Source organism: Arachis hypogaea, chromosome 3 (genome assembly GCF_003086295.3).
Source record: "Arachis hypogaea cultivar Tifrunner chromosome 3, arahy.Tifrunner.gnm2.J5K5, whole genome shotgun sequence".
NCBI lineage: Eukaryota > Viridiplantae > Streptophyta > Magnoliopsida > Fabales > Fabaceae > Arachis > Arachis hypogaea.
In genome coordinates, this window is record NC_092038.1 from 136915616 (window position 1) to 136934086 (window position 18471).

An 18471-nucleotide genomic window follows, 5' to 3' on the forward strand; every position below is an offset into this window, starting at 1 on the left:
AATACCTGGTTTTATTTACACATAGTTTATTTAAACTTATTTTTATTCTCAAATCTATTACTGGCCATTTTAATATTTTAAAATACTTTTCTCTCACTTGAAAAGATCGAATCAAACTAGAATAAATTGAAGGAGCTGTTACAAGGTGCTGTGATTGTCTGAGAATCCAGATGCATGGTTCATAGATCACGCTGTGCAGCCCTTCAACATGCATGTGCACTTGTTATTGATTTTGTTCGCCATATCTATATATCCGTGACTGAAAAATGAAAACCAAGTCAGTTTATAGAATGTCAACAAAGTGTCATTTTCCAATTTCATGAATGAATGATGGACAGACAGAAAGAATGAAAATAGGACTGACACAGTGACAAACGCTCTGGAAGTCAATCTCACCATTTGTATCACTATCAATGAACCTTTCAATTTGCAATCAATCACTATATGTTGTTTTCTCCGGGTGACAAGGTCTAGACTCTAGAGAGGGGATCCTCTTAGTGTGTTCCGTCTGATACTATGAATGAGCCATTGTCTTTATCGCCATTATTATCATTATTATTATTATTAGTTGCCAATTCATATTAACTTTCTTCTCATTACTCACCTTTACTTCCACACAAACACCCACTTCCAATTTCCTTCCAAGCTTATCTTCTGCTTATCCTGCACTTATGATGGATCTTCCTCCTCCACTGTGTCCTGATGATGAAATCTTCCGTGAGAAGGTTCAGGTATATTTCTTGATTCATGATTGAGTTTATATGAAATTAAACCTGGCTAAGATCTGATCTTCATCATGTATTGCTGTGTCTATTGAGTCCTTTCACAGTTTTCAATTGATTTTTCAGAAGAAGAAAACATGGAAGCAAGAGATCCTCCTGTCGTTTCAAATTGTTGGAGTAGTTTATGGTCAACTTAGCACTGCACCGTTATATGTGTTCGGTACAATGGATGCGGGAGCTCTTGCATCGGAGGAGGTCGTTTATGAACTCTTCTCCTTCATTTTCTGGACTTTGACAATCATTTCTTTGCTTAAGTATGCCTCTATAGTGCTCAAGGCTGATGATAAAGGAGAGGGTAAGTAATAAGTATCTTTAAATTTATAACCGCCATTAATTAATCCCTTCAAGGAAAAGTCTAGGGGCAGCAACTTTTGTATTTTCTGGCCAGCACTTAACCATCAAATCAAAAGTGAGTGATTTTCCATCATTAGATATTTAGATGTAATCTCACACTATTAAAAACATTATTGATGGCCAATTGATGGTTACAAAATACCAAAATTGCTGGCCCCCTAGCATTCCTCTTCCCTCAATTCAATTCATCAGATTTTGAAGGACTGACTTGGATGTTATGTGATTATGCCAAGGTGGTACGTTTGCGTTGTACTCGCTGTTGTGTAGAAATGCAAAAGTTTGCCTGCTCCCTAGTGATAGAAGTGCCAATCAGATTATGAATTGTGAGGGGAGAACTCCTTCAAAGATCAGAGCAAGAAGGGTCATTGAGAAAAGCAAGATCTGTCACTATTTACTGTTGTTCTTAGCCCTCTTTGGTTCCTGTATGGCCATTGGGGATGCAGTGCTCACTCCAGCTCTTTCAGGTATATACAATCTTCTAACATTTATTTCTTTCTTGTGTGATTAGTTACGTTCTTCTTCTTCAACTTACATTATTATGTATTTTTCTGGCTGTTTACCACCAGTGTTTTCAGCTTCAACTGGCGTTCAGAGATCCTTATCTGATATAATAGCAGACATGTGTAAGGCCATTTAATTTACTCAATGATGCTAGCAGAATTTTAATTTTCTCTGTGCTTTTTGATTGGCTTATCAGTTAATTGTAAATAAATAATAAGCAGATCCATCGTCACGCCGTGCTCGCGAGTCAGACACAGTGTCTAATGCCTTACGCAGATGTAAGTACAGTTTGTACCTTGCTTGAGAAAGAAGTTACAGCACCAGTTTGAGTTTACAACTAACTTGATCAATGAATGTCAATTAATGTGTTGTTTATCTAATGAACATTACATATTGCAGATGTAACTGTTCCCGCTGCGTGTGTTATATTGGTTGGCTTGTTCATGTTGCAGAACTGTGGGACGCGTAAAATTGGCTTCATGTTTGCTCCAATTATTTCTGCTTGGCTCTTGTTTATTGGAGTGGTGGGAATTTATGATATTTTCCATTGGGATGTCAAAATCATTTATAAAATATCCCCGGTATACGTCTTCAAATTTATCAGAAATTTCAATTATCACAGATGGAAATTGTTAGGAAGCATCATTTTATGCGTGGGAGGTATGTTATTTGTTTATTCTCATCAATTAGGGTTTGTTTCGGATATCGTTTAATATGATACGCACGATGTTTTACTGTTTTGCAGGATCAGAGGCAATGTTTGCAGACCTAGGCCATTTCTCCAAGAAATCAATTAAAGTATACTACATAATTCTAATTTGTGCATTGTAATTTAAAGTTAATTCTTATCAAATTGTGCATTAATTATGCGTCTACTCTGTTGTAGATTACATTTATATGCTTGATCTACCCGATTCTTGTTTTATGCTATGCCGGTCAGGCTGCATATATCTCCCGGAATTTAGGTGCTAGAGATTTCAACCATTTTAGTCAATCAATACCACGTAAGTTGGATGGAATGTATGGTAGAAATTCAGGTGCAGTTAACTTTATACGAAGTTGATAGTAAAAGTGGTTAAATGATTTATTGTCATCTAACAAACTATCAACTTGTGTTAATTGCACCTGACTTTTCACTATATGTATTTTGATCTGTTTTTGAAACTTCAGTACTTGGGTGAAGTGATATATATAGTTTGGTGTGGTGATCCCTTGGCAGGTCATTATTGCAAACATGTGTTCATAATATTATCCCCACTTGCTTCAGCAGTAGGAAGCCAGGCAACCATAACAGCGAGTTTCTCCATCATCAAACAGTGCTTGGCATTAAACTGCTTTCCCAGAGTGAAAGTGATTCACACATCAAAAACAATACACGGCCAGATTTACATTCCTGATGTCAACTGGCTACTGATGATTCTCAGTCTCACGGTCACAATTAGTTTCAGAGACATGGTGAAGATTGGCTATGCAGCAGGTTTGGCTATAATTTGCGGAATGCTTGTAACAACTAGTCTCATGTCACTTATCATCTCATTGTGTTGGGAGAAGAACTTGAGCGTATCCGCGTGCTTTCTGCTATGCTTTGGTTTTGTTGAGGCGGTGTATCTCTCTGCTTGTCTGCTACAGATTCACAAGGGAGCCTGGTATCTGCTTGTTCTTTTGACAATGACAATGACAATCATGCTCTCGTGGCACTATGGAACTGTCAAGAAGTATGAGTTTGATATGCAAAACAAGGTCTCAACAGAATGGCTCGTAGATGTGAGTCCGGGCCTCGGGATCGCCAGGGTGCCTGGGATTGGCTTTATCTACACCGACATTGTAGCAGGAATCCCGGCTTTCTTCTCACACTTCATTACTAATCTTCCCGCCTTCCATCAAGTCCTGATCATGGTATCCTTCAAGTCTATGCCGGTGCCTTATGTCTCCGAAGGCGAAAGGTATCTCATAGGTCGGATTGGCCCAAAAGATTACAAGATTTACCGCTGCATCGTCAGATATGGATACTGCGATCACATCAGGGATACTGGCGACTTTGAGGAGCACATCATTCGTTCCATAGGGGAATTCATTTCCATTGAGGAGAGAGATATTGAATCCGTGGATGCTGCCACCGCCACAAATGAAAGAATGATTGTTGTAGGGAATTCTTCAACAACGCATGGACATAACAATGCTCTAGTTCCTCTGGATGCATATGAGGGTCCAGCGGTGAACAATGAATCTCAGATCAGTCCAGTTCCTGACACGGAGGGTACAAGCAAGAAGAAGCGAAAGAAGGTTCGGTTCATGCTGCCTGTTAATAGTCCTAAAATAATGCAGCCATGTGTGAGGAAGGAACTTTTGGACCTAATTGATGCCAGGGAGAGCGGTAGTGCCTATTTCTTGGGCCAATCGCACCTAGTGGTGCGTGACGGCTCAAACTTTCTCAAGAGATTCTTAATCATGGTCTATCGTTTTAGTGAGAAAAACTGTCGAGAGCCTCCCGTAGCTCTCAAAATCCCTCATGCTGCTCTTGTAGAAGTTGGTATGGTATGTACGATATAGCACACAGATCAACCTTACACTGGTTTTCGCTATTTTAATTTATTAGTTATTCTAGCTAGGAGGAGCGCGCGAGCAGCTGCCTTTACGGAGGAGAGGATAGATATATGTTATATATACGCAGCAAACAAGGACCTCTTATCCCTGCAACGAGAAAGTCTAAGGACCAACAAAAAAAAAATGAGTAATTTTCTACTATTAGATAAAATCTTACACTATTAAAAATATTATTAATAATTAATTAATGGTTGCAAATCACAAAATCTATTAGCTCCCTAACACTCTTCTCCTCTGCAACTGTAATATGCATGAAAGGGATGGTTACTTGCTTCCGCCAAGATATCTTTATAGAAACAGTCGTTTTTATACATAACTTTTTGTTAATGTCACGACCCGGCTAAAGGTTATGCACGTATATATTTGACTGATGGAGAGTTTTCTTTTAAATAACATCAAGAATTCTGTCCTATATGGAGAGTTTGTTCAGACCAATAAGAGATAATTTATTGACTAACAATATATCTTTAAATAAAATTCAGATTCGCAACGAATTAATCTTTAATCGATCAAATTAGAGAATACTATCAACAATAAAAAACATAAAAAATTAGGTCGAGAAGATAATTTGCAAAGACATTTAATACTTACACCAATAAATATCTTTTGATTTTAAGTGTATATGTCTGTTACCTATACTTTTCCTATCCTAATTCATATTATCCTCCTTTTATAATTTTTCAGTGCGTTACATGACGAAACAGTCGCTTCACACCTTTATCACTACCATTATGACTTAATATTACAAGATTATTTTGATTTTTTTTCTCAATTGACACGTATAATTAATTTATCATGTTTTTATACTACATGACATTTAAAGTGATATATTAATATTTAATCGATAAAAAGACTAATTTAATTTATGATTATATTTCAATTATAAAATTAAATTTTAAATAAAAATAAATTCTTTTTGAATAAAATAAAATTATTTTCCGACATTAAAAAACTTTCCATAAACACTCACAGTTATTAGTTTAACTGTTTAAGAATAAGATACCCCTTTTGCCAAGGAACCGAAAAACTTAAAGCCGTCACATAAAGTTGATCGATATTAACGTGTTACTAATCTAATCTATTATTCCAGATTCTTGTAAAAGAGATTCTGTATGTCACCACTAACTTCACACTGTTGAAGGGTTCCAATATATATATAAGTGAGTTGTTCGAATTGGTGATATAGTAATAGCATTGTCTTTTTGTTATTCTCCTAATTAGTTAGTAAGATAGAAGAAAGCCTGTTGGTTGGTCCGCTGATCATATCGGGTGTTTGAAGTAGTGGTAGTGGTGGGAACTGGGAGAAAAGCACCACTATGCATGGCGAGGAGGGTGAGGGAGGAAACTGGACAAGGAAGAAGAGAGGACTGAGCAAACAGAAGGAGCGGTGGAAAAGGTTGGGGAATCGGCTGGCGATGTTTTGCGGTGAGGCTGAAGATAATTCCACCGCTCGCGGCGGAGATGTACGGCGGCAATATATTATTCACCCTGACAATCGGTACATCTCTCTCTTTCACACCGTCACACACACACACAGATTAATTAGGAATTATTCAAGATATGGTATTACATTATTGCATATTTACATGAATTGACACAACACAACACGGGTAGGACACACCACACCTATCCTCCGCATGAACTTCGGCTTCCCAATGTTCACTGAATCTTGTTTGACTCACCATTTTTGAGTTTTTTTTTTCTTAACTCACTTGATTTTATATGTCATAAGAATATTATTTATACCTAAAAGATTAAAAGTTCCACTATACATTCAAGCAATTTTATATTTAAGTTCATTCAAGTCTTTTATTTTACATTGTGAAAATTTTGTCTTCTTTTTCCTCCTCCTCCTACTTCTTCTTTTTCCCCTTCTCCTTCTTCCTTCTCTTCATCATTTTTTCATTATTGTCATCGTCACCACTACCTGTCCATACGTTCTTACCACTACATCCATCTCCTCCTCCTCATGTTTTTTTTTATTTGAATTTCTTTGATCTCCTCCTTCTTTTTCTTCTTTCTCTTCTATTATCATTATTTTCATCACCAACAACATCAACATTTTGCTAACATCTTTATTGATTATGATTCTTTGTGATGATCAAATAAACCGAAAATATTATCAAAACAAAACGATTGTATAATACTAAATGAACCGAAAATTGTTCATTATATAAATTCGAATTCAGAAACACCTCCATCTCAAATGAACAAAAAATATTATCAAAACGAAAATATTGTGTAATACCAAATGAACCAAAAATTGTCCATTATATAAATTCGAATTTAGAAACACTTGCGTCTCGAGTGAACAAAAAATGATCTCAAAACGAAACCATTGTATAATATCAAATGAACCGAAAATTGTCTATTATACAAATTATACAAATTCGAATTCGATGATAACGATAACGACAATACATATTAGAAGAAGACAATGACGATAACGACGACGATGATGATGATGACGGAGGAGAAGGATAAAAAAGGAGAAGGAGACAAAATTTCAATAAGATTAGGAGGAGGAGGAAGAGGAAGAGATGTTGGTAATGACGGTAATGGAATTGAAAAATAATAAAAAAGAAGAGGAAAAAAAAAAGAACACGTAACATCCAAAGTAAAGAAAAAGAATAAGAAGAAGAAGTGCTTATGGGTGTCAAAAATCCCCAAGAGGTGGGGATCCCCGCAAGGACCGCCTTGAATAGGCCCCAGTGGTGGGGAATTTTTCCCGTGGGGATGGGGAGCGAAATTCCACTGAGACAAGCGCGGGGATCCGAGCGGAGATCCCCGCCCCATCTCCAATAATTTTCCAAATTTTTTAACTTACTTAATAACTCTTATTTTATTTCTAATATAGAGGTTTTTTTAATAATTTCACTCATTGAAAAATCATAACCCTGTTATTCAAGAATTTATTTTATAGACTATGATTTGCTATGTTATATTTCTAGACTTATAATGTTGGATAAGATATGTTTGTGTGTTTGTAATAATATTTTGTAGTTTATTTTTTGGTTTTTTTGATATTTTTTATTATAATTTCCATATGAATGTTAAACATAGGGAGTTGGGGAATAGGGCCCCGCGAAAAATGCGGAGAACGCGGGGAATGGGGATGGGGACAATTATTCTCCCATGGCAGAGAACAAGACGGAGACGGAGATTAATTCTGGGGACGAGGACGGGAAGTAGGGAGGCATCCCCCGCCACCCCGTGGAGCCCCATTGACATCCCTAGAAGTACAAGAAGAAAAAACGAAAAAAAAAATGTGGAACTCAAATCACTTAGATAAATTTAGATGTAAAATTGTTTAAACGTAAAGAATTAATAAAAAATTAATAGCTAAATCAACCATCATATATTTATAAATGAATATATATAATATCTAATTTATTTTTAATATATATTTTTTTCGACATATATCTATACATATAATTAAATTTAGCGATTAATTTCTTGTGAATACATTGCATATATATATCACTCGATTAAATTTAGCGACATACATTGCATATACTATTAATATGATTAAATAATCAATAAAACTCAGTCTATATTCTATTAATGACTATTAAAATTAATCTAAATAAATACAAAAAATAATATTATTAGATTTAATCTTTTATATTTTTTTCTTATATTTAAAATATAAAATTAATCTCCTTAAAAATTAATATATCTAGATTTAAAATAAAATACAACCTAAATAAAATAATAAATTCTAAATCCAAGACCTTAAATCATAAATTTAAATTCAAAATTCAAAACTTAAATCTTAAATTTTAAACGTTAAAATATAACCTCTAATTTTTTATTAATAATGGGCTTAAAACACAAAGAAAAATAAATTAAAAGACAACCATTCTTAAAAATAAAATGCCGATAGAATTAATATAAAGATGAAGAAAAATATAAAAAAATAAATTAAAAAATATATGACAATCAAAAAATAAATTATGACTATAATTAGTCATTTGATCTGTACACGAGTTTATTAATCTCTAAACTTATCATTAATTTTACGAGGTTTGATAATTGAGAGAAATGTTAAAAGATGAAAAGCAAATTTAATTTGAATTAGAGATTAGTTCTCTAAAAATATTAGAAAGTGAATGTATAAAAAACTAATATAATTAAACTTTTATATTTAAAGACTAATTAAAGACTATATAGCATTTTTCAGTGTCTGTTATGTCAGAAAAATAAGAAAATCAATTAATAATTAGTTAAAAATATTTTTATATAATCAAAGCTTGAAAAATTTTATATGTAAAATTAAAAAATTATATAAAATATCGTGATAAATAAAAAAATTAACAAAAAAGATAAAATAAATAGGTTTCGCCAATATAAGATATACTCAAACATTCAAATACACAAATTTGCTACAGGCATAACCACACTATAAATGATGCACGTTCTCTGTAATGATTTATAAATTTTGTATGAACGAGGATTTAAAATTTGTAAGTCTTAACATTTATTTAAGGTTGCTTCACAATTTTTTACATTCCAAAATATAGAAGACTCTCCATGAAACATTAGATTTTTTATTTAGTGTTCATAGAAGGAAGATTTTCCAAAACGAATTAAAATCACTTTTTATTTCTCAAAAACAAAGGAAAAAAACCTTCAATTACTCAAATCCATTTTTTTGTTTGCAAGTTGTACATAGATTGAATGGGCCAGACCCGATTTGAAGGCAAATCGGCCCAGCCTCTCGTGATGAGTAGCAGTTCTAGTCTTCTAGAACGACAATAGATGTTCTTAATTTTTTTTTTTAATTATTTGATAAAGTGTAATATCTCGTTTTACATTTTTTAAATAGAATTAAAAAAATTTAAAAAATATTGAATAATAAATAATCACATTTTACCAAATAATTAAAAAAAAAATTTAGAGAATCCAATACATTAGGGGTGTACATGGTCCGGCCCGGTCTGAAGACCCGGTCCGGTCCCGAACACGTTAGGAGCTAATTTAGTGTGATTTCATCGGGTTTAGGGTCTCAAAAATAGACTCGGTCAGTATTTCGGGTCGGGTCCGGGTCATAACTAGGGTCACCCGAACTCGGCCCGGTCATCATACACAATTAATATTTTGTGTTATTAGTGATGGATGATGGCTATTCTTATGTGGAATTTAAATATTGTAAACCTTAATATTTTGTGTTATTAGTCATTATAAGATTATAAGTTAGTGTTTTATGTTTAAAATGCATAAGACTTTAGACTAATGCATAATATTGTATTATTTGTATTGATTTAAATATTTGGTGTTATTAGACAATATTAGTATTGATTATGGTTATGCTTTAATTTTAGAGAAGAGTTGGTTCTTGTTATATTTTTTTTAAGTGAATTTTACTATGTGAATTGTGAAATAATGGTTGGAGATTAGGTGGTTTTTACATGCTAAAGACCCGGTTTTCACCTGATTTTTATCCGGTTCGAAGGTGCATAGGTTTCATCGGGTCTAGAATCGGGTTATGGTCTAAAAATTAGACCTGGTCTATATTTCGGGTCGGGTCTGGATCAAGCCAAACCCGGTGTGACCCAGCCCATGTACACCCCTACAATACATATATTTAGACAAAAAAAAAGTTATATATATACACATTTATGTTTTTTATTTTATTTATGTAACTATTTTATAATTTTTGTGTTTTTTATTTTTTTATTAAAATACTTTTATTTTATATTTTTTAAATTTTAGGAACAATTTCTTATAACAAACGTTTAGAAAAAATATAGAATTTCTTAAAACAATTTAAGTAGTCACATATTATGTTATTGTTACTTTTAAGTTACCTAATCTAAATATTTTAAATTTTTATTAAAAGTTAATGAGTTTAAGATGATATACAAATTTAAATAGAAGGTGGTCACTGACTGGTACTACGTTTTGGGAGCCGCCATTCGAGTTGCGTACTTGAAGGAGTGGAGGGTGGTATCCGATAGAGTAATTCTGTTTCTGATGATGAATAACTGTTTCTTCATCTTAGTAACACGTATGTCTTTTTTGAAAGACAGACACAGGAACATAAACATTAAAGATATGGATACAAATTATTAATGTATATATATTTTATTTGGTAAAATATTGAATAAGACACAATATAATTAAAAAAGTTTATATTTTGTAAAAATTAATAAAAGATAAAAATATAAAAAAATTAATAAGGTATAAAAATTTAAAAAATTGATAAAGAATAAAAGTGTAAAAATTAATAAGAAATAAAAATATAAAAAATTGTGTTTAATTGATTGTATCTCTCTATTTCAATATTTTAGAAGAATATTAAATATGAATCTCGCTAGGGAGCGAATAGAGTATTTGTACAATGTGTATAATGGGCTATTTATTTGGTCTAATATGAGTTTAAAAATGAACATCTAGGGTAAAATATTACTAATTTCTCAAACACAATACATTCATATTATTCATAATAACCATCCGAATACCAAGATAATAAGCATCTAATATCCTACTGAATCGAACATCCCTATACCTCCATTGTACACATTGTATCGATACTCTATTAACTCTCTATATTTCCTCTATTAAATACATGACGTATCCATCAAAGATTTGTGACCCAACAAACAAACAACAAATATGTATTAACGTGTTGTTTGAAACCAAACGTTGCCTAAGTGGATATTAGTAGCACGTACATGGTATAATTTAAGCCATGGTTGAAACTAGAAATAGCTAAAGAAACGGGATTCTAGCGCGAGAGAAATTGAGGAGCAGAAGGATACAGAAACTAAAGTAGCGTGGGCGCAGTGCAGTATATATAATTGTAAGAGAGAGATGGGGAAATGAGATAGAAAACTAAAGAAAGAATGTACATTACATGGATGCAGGTTGTACAACATTGGGTGGAAGCATTTCATACTGATATGGGCGGTCTACTCCTCCTTCTTCACCCCAATGGAGTTCGGATTCTTCAGAGGCCTCCCGGAGAAAATATTCCTGCTAGACATCGCGGGCCAGTTGGCCTTCCTCCTAGACATCGTGCTCCGCTTCTTCGTGGCCTACCGCGACACCCACTCCTACTGCGTGGTCTCCAGCCCCTCCCGCATCGCCATGCGCTGCCTCAAGTCTCCGCAATTCACCCTCGACCTCCTCGGCTGTCTCCCCTGGGACTACATCTACAAGGCAGCCGGCAGGAAGGAGCCGCTCCGCTATCTCCTCTGGATCAGGCTGACCCGGGCCGCCCGCGTCACGGAGTTCTTCGAGACTCTGGAGAAGGACATCCGGATCAACTACCTCTTCACGAGAATCGTGAAGCTTCTCGTGGTGGAGCTCTACTGCACCCACACAGCCGCCTGCATCTTCTACTATCTGGCCACCACCATCCCCCCCTCCCGCGAGTCCTACACTTGGATTGGCTCCCTCAAGATGGGCGACTTTGCCTACTCGGACTTCCGCCACATCGACCTCTGGAAGCGCTACATCACCTCCCTCTATTTTGCTATTGTCACCATGGCTACTGTTGGCTACGGCGATATTCATGCCGTCAATGTCAGAGAGATGATATTCATCATGGTTTATGTCTCCTTTGACATGATTCTTGGCGCTTACCTTCTTGGCAACATGACCGCCTTGATTGTCAAGGGATCCAAAACCGAGAGGTTTAGGGACACCATGACTGAAGTTATCAAATACATGAACAAAAACAATCTTGACAAGGGCACAAGTAAGGCCATCAAGGGCCATTTACGCTTGCAGTATCATCGCAGCTACACACAACCTGCTGTACTTCAGGACATCCCACCCTCTATTCGATCCAAGGTATATATTCATCATCTTTTCATTCCTGGTCCAACTTCACTTGTGACACCGACATATTTTTTTATTGGTTTTTGCAGATTTCAATTAATTTGTATGAGGAGTTCATTGAGAACGTTCCTCTTTTCAAGGGTTGCTCCTCAGAGTTTGTTAAGCAGATTGTAAGACTTACTGTAACACTTCACTTATTCTTTCTCTTGGTATTGTTCTTAATTGTACATGCTAGCTTCATGCTTCATTATCATTCTAGTATATTTGAAGATACACTGCTTCAATTGCCAAATATTTGTCCTAATCATTGTCTGTGACGACCGGAAAAACTTGATGCATGCGTTATCCTTGTACTTCATGCACTTTCTTGAAAGCGCCACCAGTATCTGAAACTTGTCCTTTTTTCTTCAATAAAAAACACCTGATTCAGATTCTTGTTTGACAGACAACCAAAGTTCATGAAGAGTTTTTCCTTCCTGGAGAACTGGTTTTGGAGCAAGGAGATGTAGCTGATCAAATTTACTTTGTATGTCATGGAGAGCTGGTACGGGTTATGGTAGCATTGATTTTTTATTTTATTTATTTATTTAACTTCCTATGTCTTTCAGCATTACTTTCCCTCTCACTTCAATTCCTCATCAGTTAACTTTCACTATTTTCTAAACTAACTGCTCCAGACTCTAAACAAATTATCATAAAAGATGATGTTTACTTTAGAGTGGATAATGAAACATGAACCAGGGAATGGTATTTGTTAGTGATGGATTCTTCTATTTCAAATTGCTGTCGTTCCATAAATGTGAAATGTTTTCACAAGTGAAATAGTATTTTTAAACCATACCTGACTGTTCATCCTTTTGTCTACAGCGTGAGATAAGCAGTGAAAATGACAGTGGTACAGACGAAGTAGTCCAATTAAAAACCTACGATTCCTTCGGTGAGGTTTCTTTCCTTTGCAATATGCCTCATCATTCCACAGTCATAGCTCATGAGCTTTCCAAGGTTTTGCGACTTGATAAGCAATCCTTGAAGGACATAGTGAAGATATACTATGTAGATGGCCGTGTTACCTTAAACAATCTCCTTGAGGTATATGTTTGCCTTGGATATAAAAAATAAATAATCATTTTACTGATGGAAACATATGGATTTAGAATTTTAGATCATCCATGCTGGTTTCGGACTCATGGTTATGCGTGGCTGACAGGGAAAAGACTCCGGTCTAAAACGCAAGTTGTTGGAATCAGACTTGAGCTTGACTATTGGAAACCAGGAAACAGAGTTGACTGTGAGGATGAATTGTGCTGCATATGAGGCTGACTTATACCTGTTGAAACGTTTGATCACATCCGGGGCAGATCCCAATAACACTGATTATGATGGTAGATCGCCCTTGGTATCAACTCTCTTCATCCAGCCTATATTATTATTATTTTTATTTGAATAGGCACTAACCTATCTATTGATTCATTTTTTTGTTAAATGTGTGTAACAGTAAAAAAAAGTGAAATTAGTTGAGATGACAAGTTGCTCTTAACTAAGATATTTTTTTGTTCAAGTCTTGTCTATACTATATATTAATCTTTGTAGCATTCCCTCAAATCTAATCTGACTCGCACTCTATGAGTAGGATTGGTTGAATCTTGTTCTTCGCATGTGAGTGAGTGAGTCTTGATTAATTTGTTGAGAAAGAAGATTTTTGAGACATAATACAGTGGTGACAAGCTAACATTTTTAATTACGTGTTTTATGTTTACTATCACAGCATATCTCTGCCTCAAAAGGATATGTAGATATTTCTTCCTTTCTAGTTGAGCAAGGAGTAAATATCAATTTACCAGGTTAGTTTTTGAACTTTTTTCCGTTTTAAGGTGATTGCGGACAATCCTTTTATTTTGAATGTGCTGTATTGAAGTCAAAATATTGAGTTTGGTTTAAACCTTAAACAACCATCTGCATCAGATAAATTTGGGACTACTCCCTTGCTAGAAGCCATCAAGAATGGACATGAAGACGTAGCTGCTTTACTAGTTAATGCAGGGGCTACTCTCACTATTGATGATGCCGGCAATTTTCTGTGTGTGATGGTTGCAAAGAAGGAATTTGACCTCTTAAAAAAGGTTCTGGCTTGTGGAATTAATCCAAATGCCAAAAATTATGACCAGCGCACACCTCTTCACATTGCTGCTTCTGAAGGTTTGTGTGCAGTAGCTGAACTACTTCTGGGAGCAGGAGCAAGTGTATTATGTAAGGACAGATGGGGGAATACACCACTTGATGAAGCTCGTATTAGCGGAGATATAAATGCTCTCAAAATGCTTCAAGTTGCCAAAATTTCTCAGTTGGCTGAGTTATCCTGTGGTATTCAAGAAACTAAAGGTATGATTGTCATTTTAAATTAAACTCAGTTGGTTTAATTTGTTTTTCTGACGTATGCTTTGATTGAGTTTGCAAGCAGAAATATTGCCATCAAGAAATGAAATTCCGAAGAAGAGATGTATAGTATTTCCTTTCCACCCATGGGAATATGATCATAAAGAAAGGAGAACAGATGGAGTTGTTCTATGGGTCCCGGAAAGCATTGACGAGCTTATAATAACGGCAATGAAACATTTGAACATTTCAAATGGAAATTGTATTTTAACAGAACAAGGAGGCAGAGTTCTAAATGTAGACATAATTAGCAATGATGAGAAGCTATTTCTGGCGAGCCAAGTGCAGAGTGCAGAGTGAGGTACATAAAAGGATCAGGCACAAAATTAGGGATCAGTTCGTTATATTTCTTGTCTTTTCACATTGCATTGCAAATTTGCAATGATGCTCAGGTATATTTCAAGTTTCTCCTTCTTGTGCCTTCTCTGGACTCTGGAGCAAGTCGAGCTTCCTTCAACGACCTAAATTAAAAAATAATGTATAAATTCAAGTGAATGCATTATGTATTGGATTTATGTTTTGTAGTGATATCATAGGTGCACCTGTTTTTGAAATTTTAAGTAATTTTTTTTTATATCTAAATTTTTCTAAGAATTTTCATTTCAAAAAAATGAAAAAGAAAAAGAGAGAGAAGAGAAGAGTGGACTCAATTTTTTTCCATTTATTTATTTGGAATTTTAAAATTTGCACAATCCGACATTAGGATTTATCTTTTGCAGTAAAATGTAAAAACTTCTCTTCATTAACTCTTATAATTTCTCAAAAAATATTAAGGGAAAATTTATTCGACTTAAAAACTAAATTGAAGTAATTTGATTGTTATCTTGCATCTAGGTTTTTTTTCTAATATAAATTATAAAAAATATTTATTTTTTCAAAACTCATTTCTGAACTTTATTTATTGAAATGCACGTTTTTTTGGGTATTTAGACAAGTTCATGCACTCTATAGCGAACTTTATAAAAACTAGCAAGTTCGCCGTATCTCAGGTGAACTCTATAAAAAAAATTTAAAATTTTTAAAATACATGTTTTTTATCTATGTCATCGTCTCCAAAAGAGTATATAGATCATAAAAGCACACAAAAATATACAAACAATAAATATGGGAATAAGTCGTATTTTATTTTGGGAAATAATTAGTTTTTTTAATTTATAATTAAAAAAATTATTATTAAATATGACTTATTCTGGTGTACCGTGTATTTTTTGAGACGATAATAATGGTTGCCATTGTTAAATATGGCTTGTTTTCTTAATTTATAATTAAAAAAAATTCTTGAAGAAGACATGTTTATTGTTTGTGTATTTTTGTGTGTTTAGCGTGCGTTTGGTTGGTGTCTTTGCCTCTTTGGACACTAAAAACATGGACCGTTTGTTTGTTGAGACACAAATTTATGATGGATACGGTGGTACACAAGTATACACAAAATACATGTTTTTAGTGTCTCCTCATTAAGCTGAGACATTGAGACACAATTTATAAGACACAAAATTTTATATTTTTATCCCTTTTTCTTTTTAAATTCCAACTATGACCCTAATTAATCTAACCCTAATTCCCTTTTTTTTCTCTCTTATTATCTTCTTTATTCTGTGTTTCTAACCCCAAAATCCTTCCAACCTCCAAGTCCCTCCACCCTCTCTCTTCCATGGCTGTGTCCCTCCTCCACACCACCCCATAGTCATTGCCTCTCCTCTCTTTCTCATTTCCTTCTCTCTTTCTCTCTTCCCATCACTCTGCTTCTCCTTCCATTGTTTTGTCCCTCCATACTGCTACCACGGGCCGCCACCATTGACGTCCCTTCTTTCTTCTTCCTCCTCTTCTCTCTTTCTCTCTTCACACAGTCGAACGTATCATTACCATGGGTGATCTTCTTCGGTCAGATTTATTCGTCTCCACTATTACTCGAATCAATTTCATTAAGAAAGGTGAAAAAAATCAGGAAAGCCCAAAATAGTAGTCGACCATTCTTCAGATCTGTCTTCTCATTTTCTTTTTTTTTTTTTATTTCAACATGTTTCAGTTTTTTTTTTTAATGAGAAAATTGAATTGTTGAGCTGATGAATAAATAAAAGTTAAAGATAATATTTTGCGATGAAGTTAAAAAATTGCAGGTGGCAGTGGTGGTGGTAGAAAGCTATGGTGGCGGCAACGTTAATGCTGATGGAAGATGATGGTAGAGAGTTAATAAGGATAAAATGGACATTTGAATTAAATTGTTGTGTCTTGTACACTAATGCCAAACACGTTAAAAAATTTGTGTCTATCTGTGCTTATGTCTTTTGGTATAGTTGTGTCTGTGTCTATATGTTTTGAAGACAGTAACCAAACGAAGCCATATACGGCAAACTTGCTATTTTTACAGAGTTCGCCGTAGGGTACGGCGAACTTGCCCAAATATTTAAAAAAAAAAGTGCATTTCGATAAATAAAGCTCAGAAATGGATTTTGGGAAAATAAATATTTTTTATAATTTATATTAGAAAAAAATCCCTTGCATCTTTCTATCTATCTAGTTATTAAAACGAGGCTAAAGAATTTTAATATGGATTTTAGGTGTGCTTTACTTGGAAATGGAGGTTTTTAGTGTATATACAAGTGGGTGGACGTTACAGACATGCAGGCACAACACACAAGTAACGTGCTGACTCAACACGCAACTCACGTGTTAGACACGTGGCACAATCGCACGCAACACGCAGGTACCGTGTTGCCACGTGGTGCTCATCCCTTCAACACACAGGTAATGTGATTCACACATGGCAGACAACATGCATCCTGTGTGTTGCACACGTGACAGACGTTGGTTGGATGGCGTTGCAACACGTAGCCTGCAAGGTGAGTCTTCTGTCTATAAAAATTAAAGCTCGTAACCATTTTGCTTCATTGTGAGAGAAGTATTTTTCTCCAGGGTCGGTACGATGGAGGGCACTGCAAATATAGTGGTTTACCACAACGATGAAGTCGTACGAAATACGTATGAGTGTGTGAGAATATGTTGTCGTTTGTGGTTTTGTGCACTATAACGTTTGCGGAACTACAGTACGGGCTCTTTCAAAGCATAGAGATTGATATTTTAAAGAGGGTGACCAACATTCTCTACAGGAGTCCGATTGTCGTATTTGACGGCCTGATACAGTTTGAGGTTATGCCAATCGCCGACGAAACTAGTATTCAGCGGATGTTTTATATTCACCAACAAACTCAGGTGCAACACCCAAGGATTGAACGATGATACAGATGTGCAAGATGACAGAGTTGAGGCGTACTTGGGAATGAACGATGATAGCAATGAGGAGTTCGAAGCTACGTACGAAGCCGGTGATGAGGACGAGGACGGCAATGGGGGAGGTGAGGTAGTGGCAGAAACTTTAGTAGTTCTAGCCGCAGTTAGTCAACCGATGGATGTTTCACCTTTTATGCATATCTTGGATCTTGACGTCATGCAAGCACCAGAGTTTTCCGAATATGCAAACATATGTACGTGAGCAGTGGGTAGTATATTTACTTGATTTTGTTTTAGCGGATCGATGAATGACAAATTTGTTTTCTTATAGGTGTTGCTGATCCTGAGGATGGGGAGTTTAGAATCGGAATGGAATACAGTTCAAGCAAATCAGTCATTGCGGCAATTCGGAGTTACACTATCTCCAGAGGAGTCAATTACATTGTTTATGAATTCGAGCTACAGACGTTCTATGCAAAGTGTAAGAATTATGGGCGTGGGTGCAACTGGCTTATCCGAGCCAGCTTGATATAAAAGAAAGCTTGTTGGGAGATTCGGAGATACAACGGGAGGCACACGTGTTCCATGGGAACGATCTCACAAGATCACTCCAAGTTAGACTCGGACACGATTGCTGAGGCTATGAAGCCATTGATTGAATCCAACCCATCCATAAAAGGTCAAATCTATAATTGCGAAAGTTTAGGCAAGATTCAACTACACTATTAATTACCGGAAGGCTTGGCTGGCAAAGCAGAAGTCGATAGCCAAAGTTTTCGGT

General features: G+C 35.2%; 2 protein-coding genes across 3 annotated transcripts; both read left to right on the plus strand.

Moving 5' to 3' along the window:
• The first annotated feature begins 522 nt into the window (after nt 1–522).
• On the plus strand, nt 523–4447 carry LOC112734275 (potassium transporter 25-like). Of its 2 annotated transcripts, none has more exons than XM_072233625.1 (9): nt 523–731; nt 849–1077; nt 1370–1600; nt 1703–1759; nt 1859–1915; nt 2037–2297; nt 2383–2435; nt 2524–2641; nt 2833–4447. In XM_072233625.1, the coding sequence occupies exons 1-9, from the start codon at nt 672–674 to the stop codon at nt 4185–4187; spliced, it is 2421 nt and encodes an 806-aa protein (XP_072089726.1). In that variant the 5' UTR covers nt 523–671; the 3' UTR covers nt 4188–4447. The 2 variants fall into 2 exon arrangements, with proteins under 2 accessions (XP_072089726.1, XP_025639315.1); XM_025783530.3 differs by having other exon boundaries at nt 2857–4447.
• A 973-nt stretch (nt 4448–5420) lies between these two features.
• Nucleotides 5421–15016, plus strand: LOC112734276 (potassium channel SKOR). The gene is made up of 9 exons (XM_025783531.3): nt 5421–5739; nt 11111–12041; nt 12119–12199; nt 12475–12573; nt 12897–13118; nt 13237–13425; nt 13795–13870; nt 13992–14408; nt 14488–15016. Exons 1-9 carry the CDS (start codon nt 5558–5560, stop codon nt 14760–14762), a joined length of 2472 nt encoding a protein of 823 aa, XP_025639316.1. The 5' UTR covers nt 5421–5557; the 3' UTR covers nt 14763–15016.
• Nucleotides 15017–18471: the final 3455 nt, after the last annotated feature.

Bases quoted from the DNA above. Each gene is read 5' to 3' on its own strand.
- LOC112734275 (XM_072233625.1), top strand. From the start codon at position 672: ATGATGGATCTTCCTCCTCCACTGTGTCCTGATGATGAAATCTTCCGT. The intron at 1,078-1,369 runs GTAAGTAATAAG...GATTATGCCAAG, and splicing joins GGCTGATGATAAAGGAGAGG to GTGGTACGTTTGCGTTGTAC. The intron at 1,916-2,036 runs GTAAGTACAGTT...TACATATTGCAG, and splicing joins GTCTAATGCCTTACGCAGAT to ATGTAACTGTTCCCGCTGCG.
- LOC112734276 (XM_025783531.3), top strand. From the start codon at position 5,558: ATGCATGGCGAGGAGGGTGAGGGAGGAAACTGGACAAGGAAGAAGAGA. The intron at 12,200-12,474 runs GTAAGACTTACT...CTTGTTTGACAG, and splicing joins CAGAGTTTGTTAAGCAGATT to ACAACCAAAGTTCATGAAGA. The intron at 13,871-13,991 runs GTTAGTTTTTGA...CATCTGCATCAG, and splicing joins AGTAAATATCAATTTACCAG to ATAAATTTGGGACTACTCCC.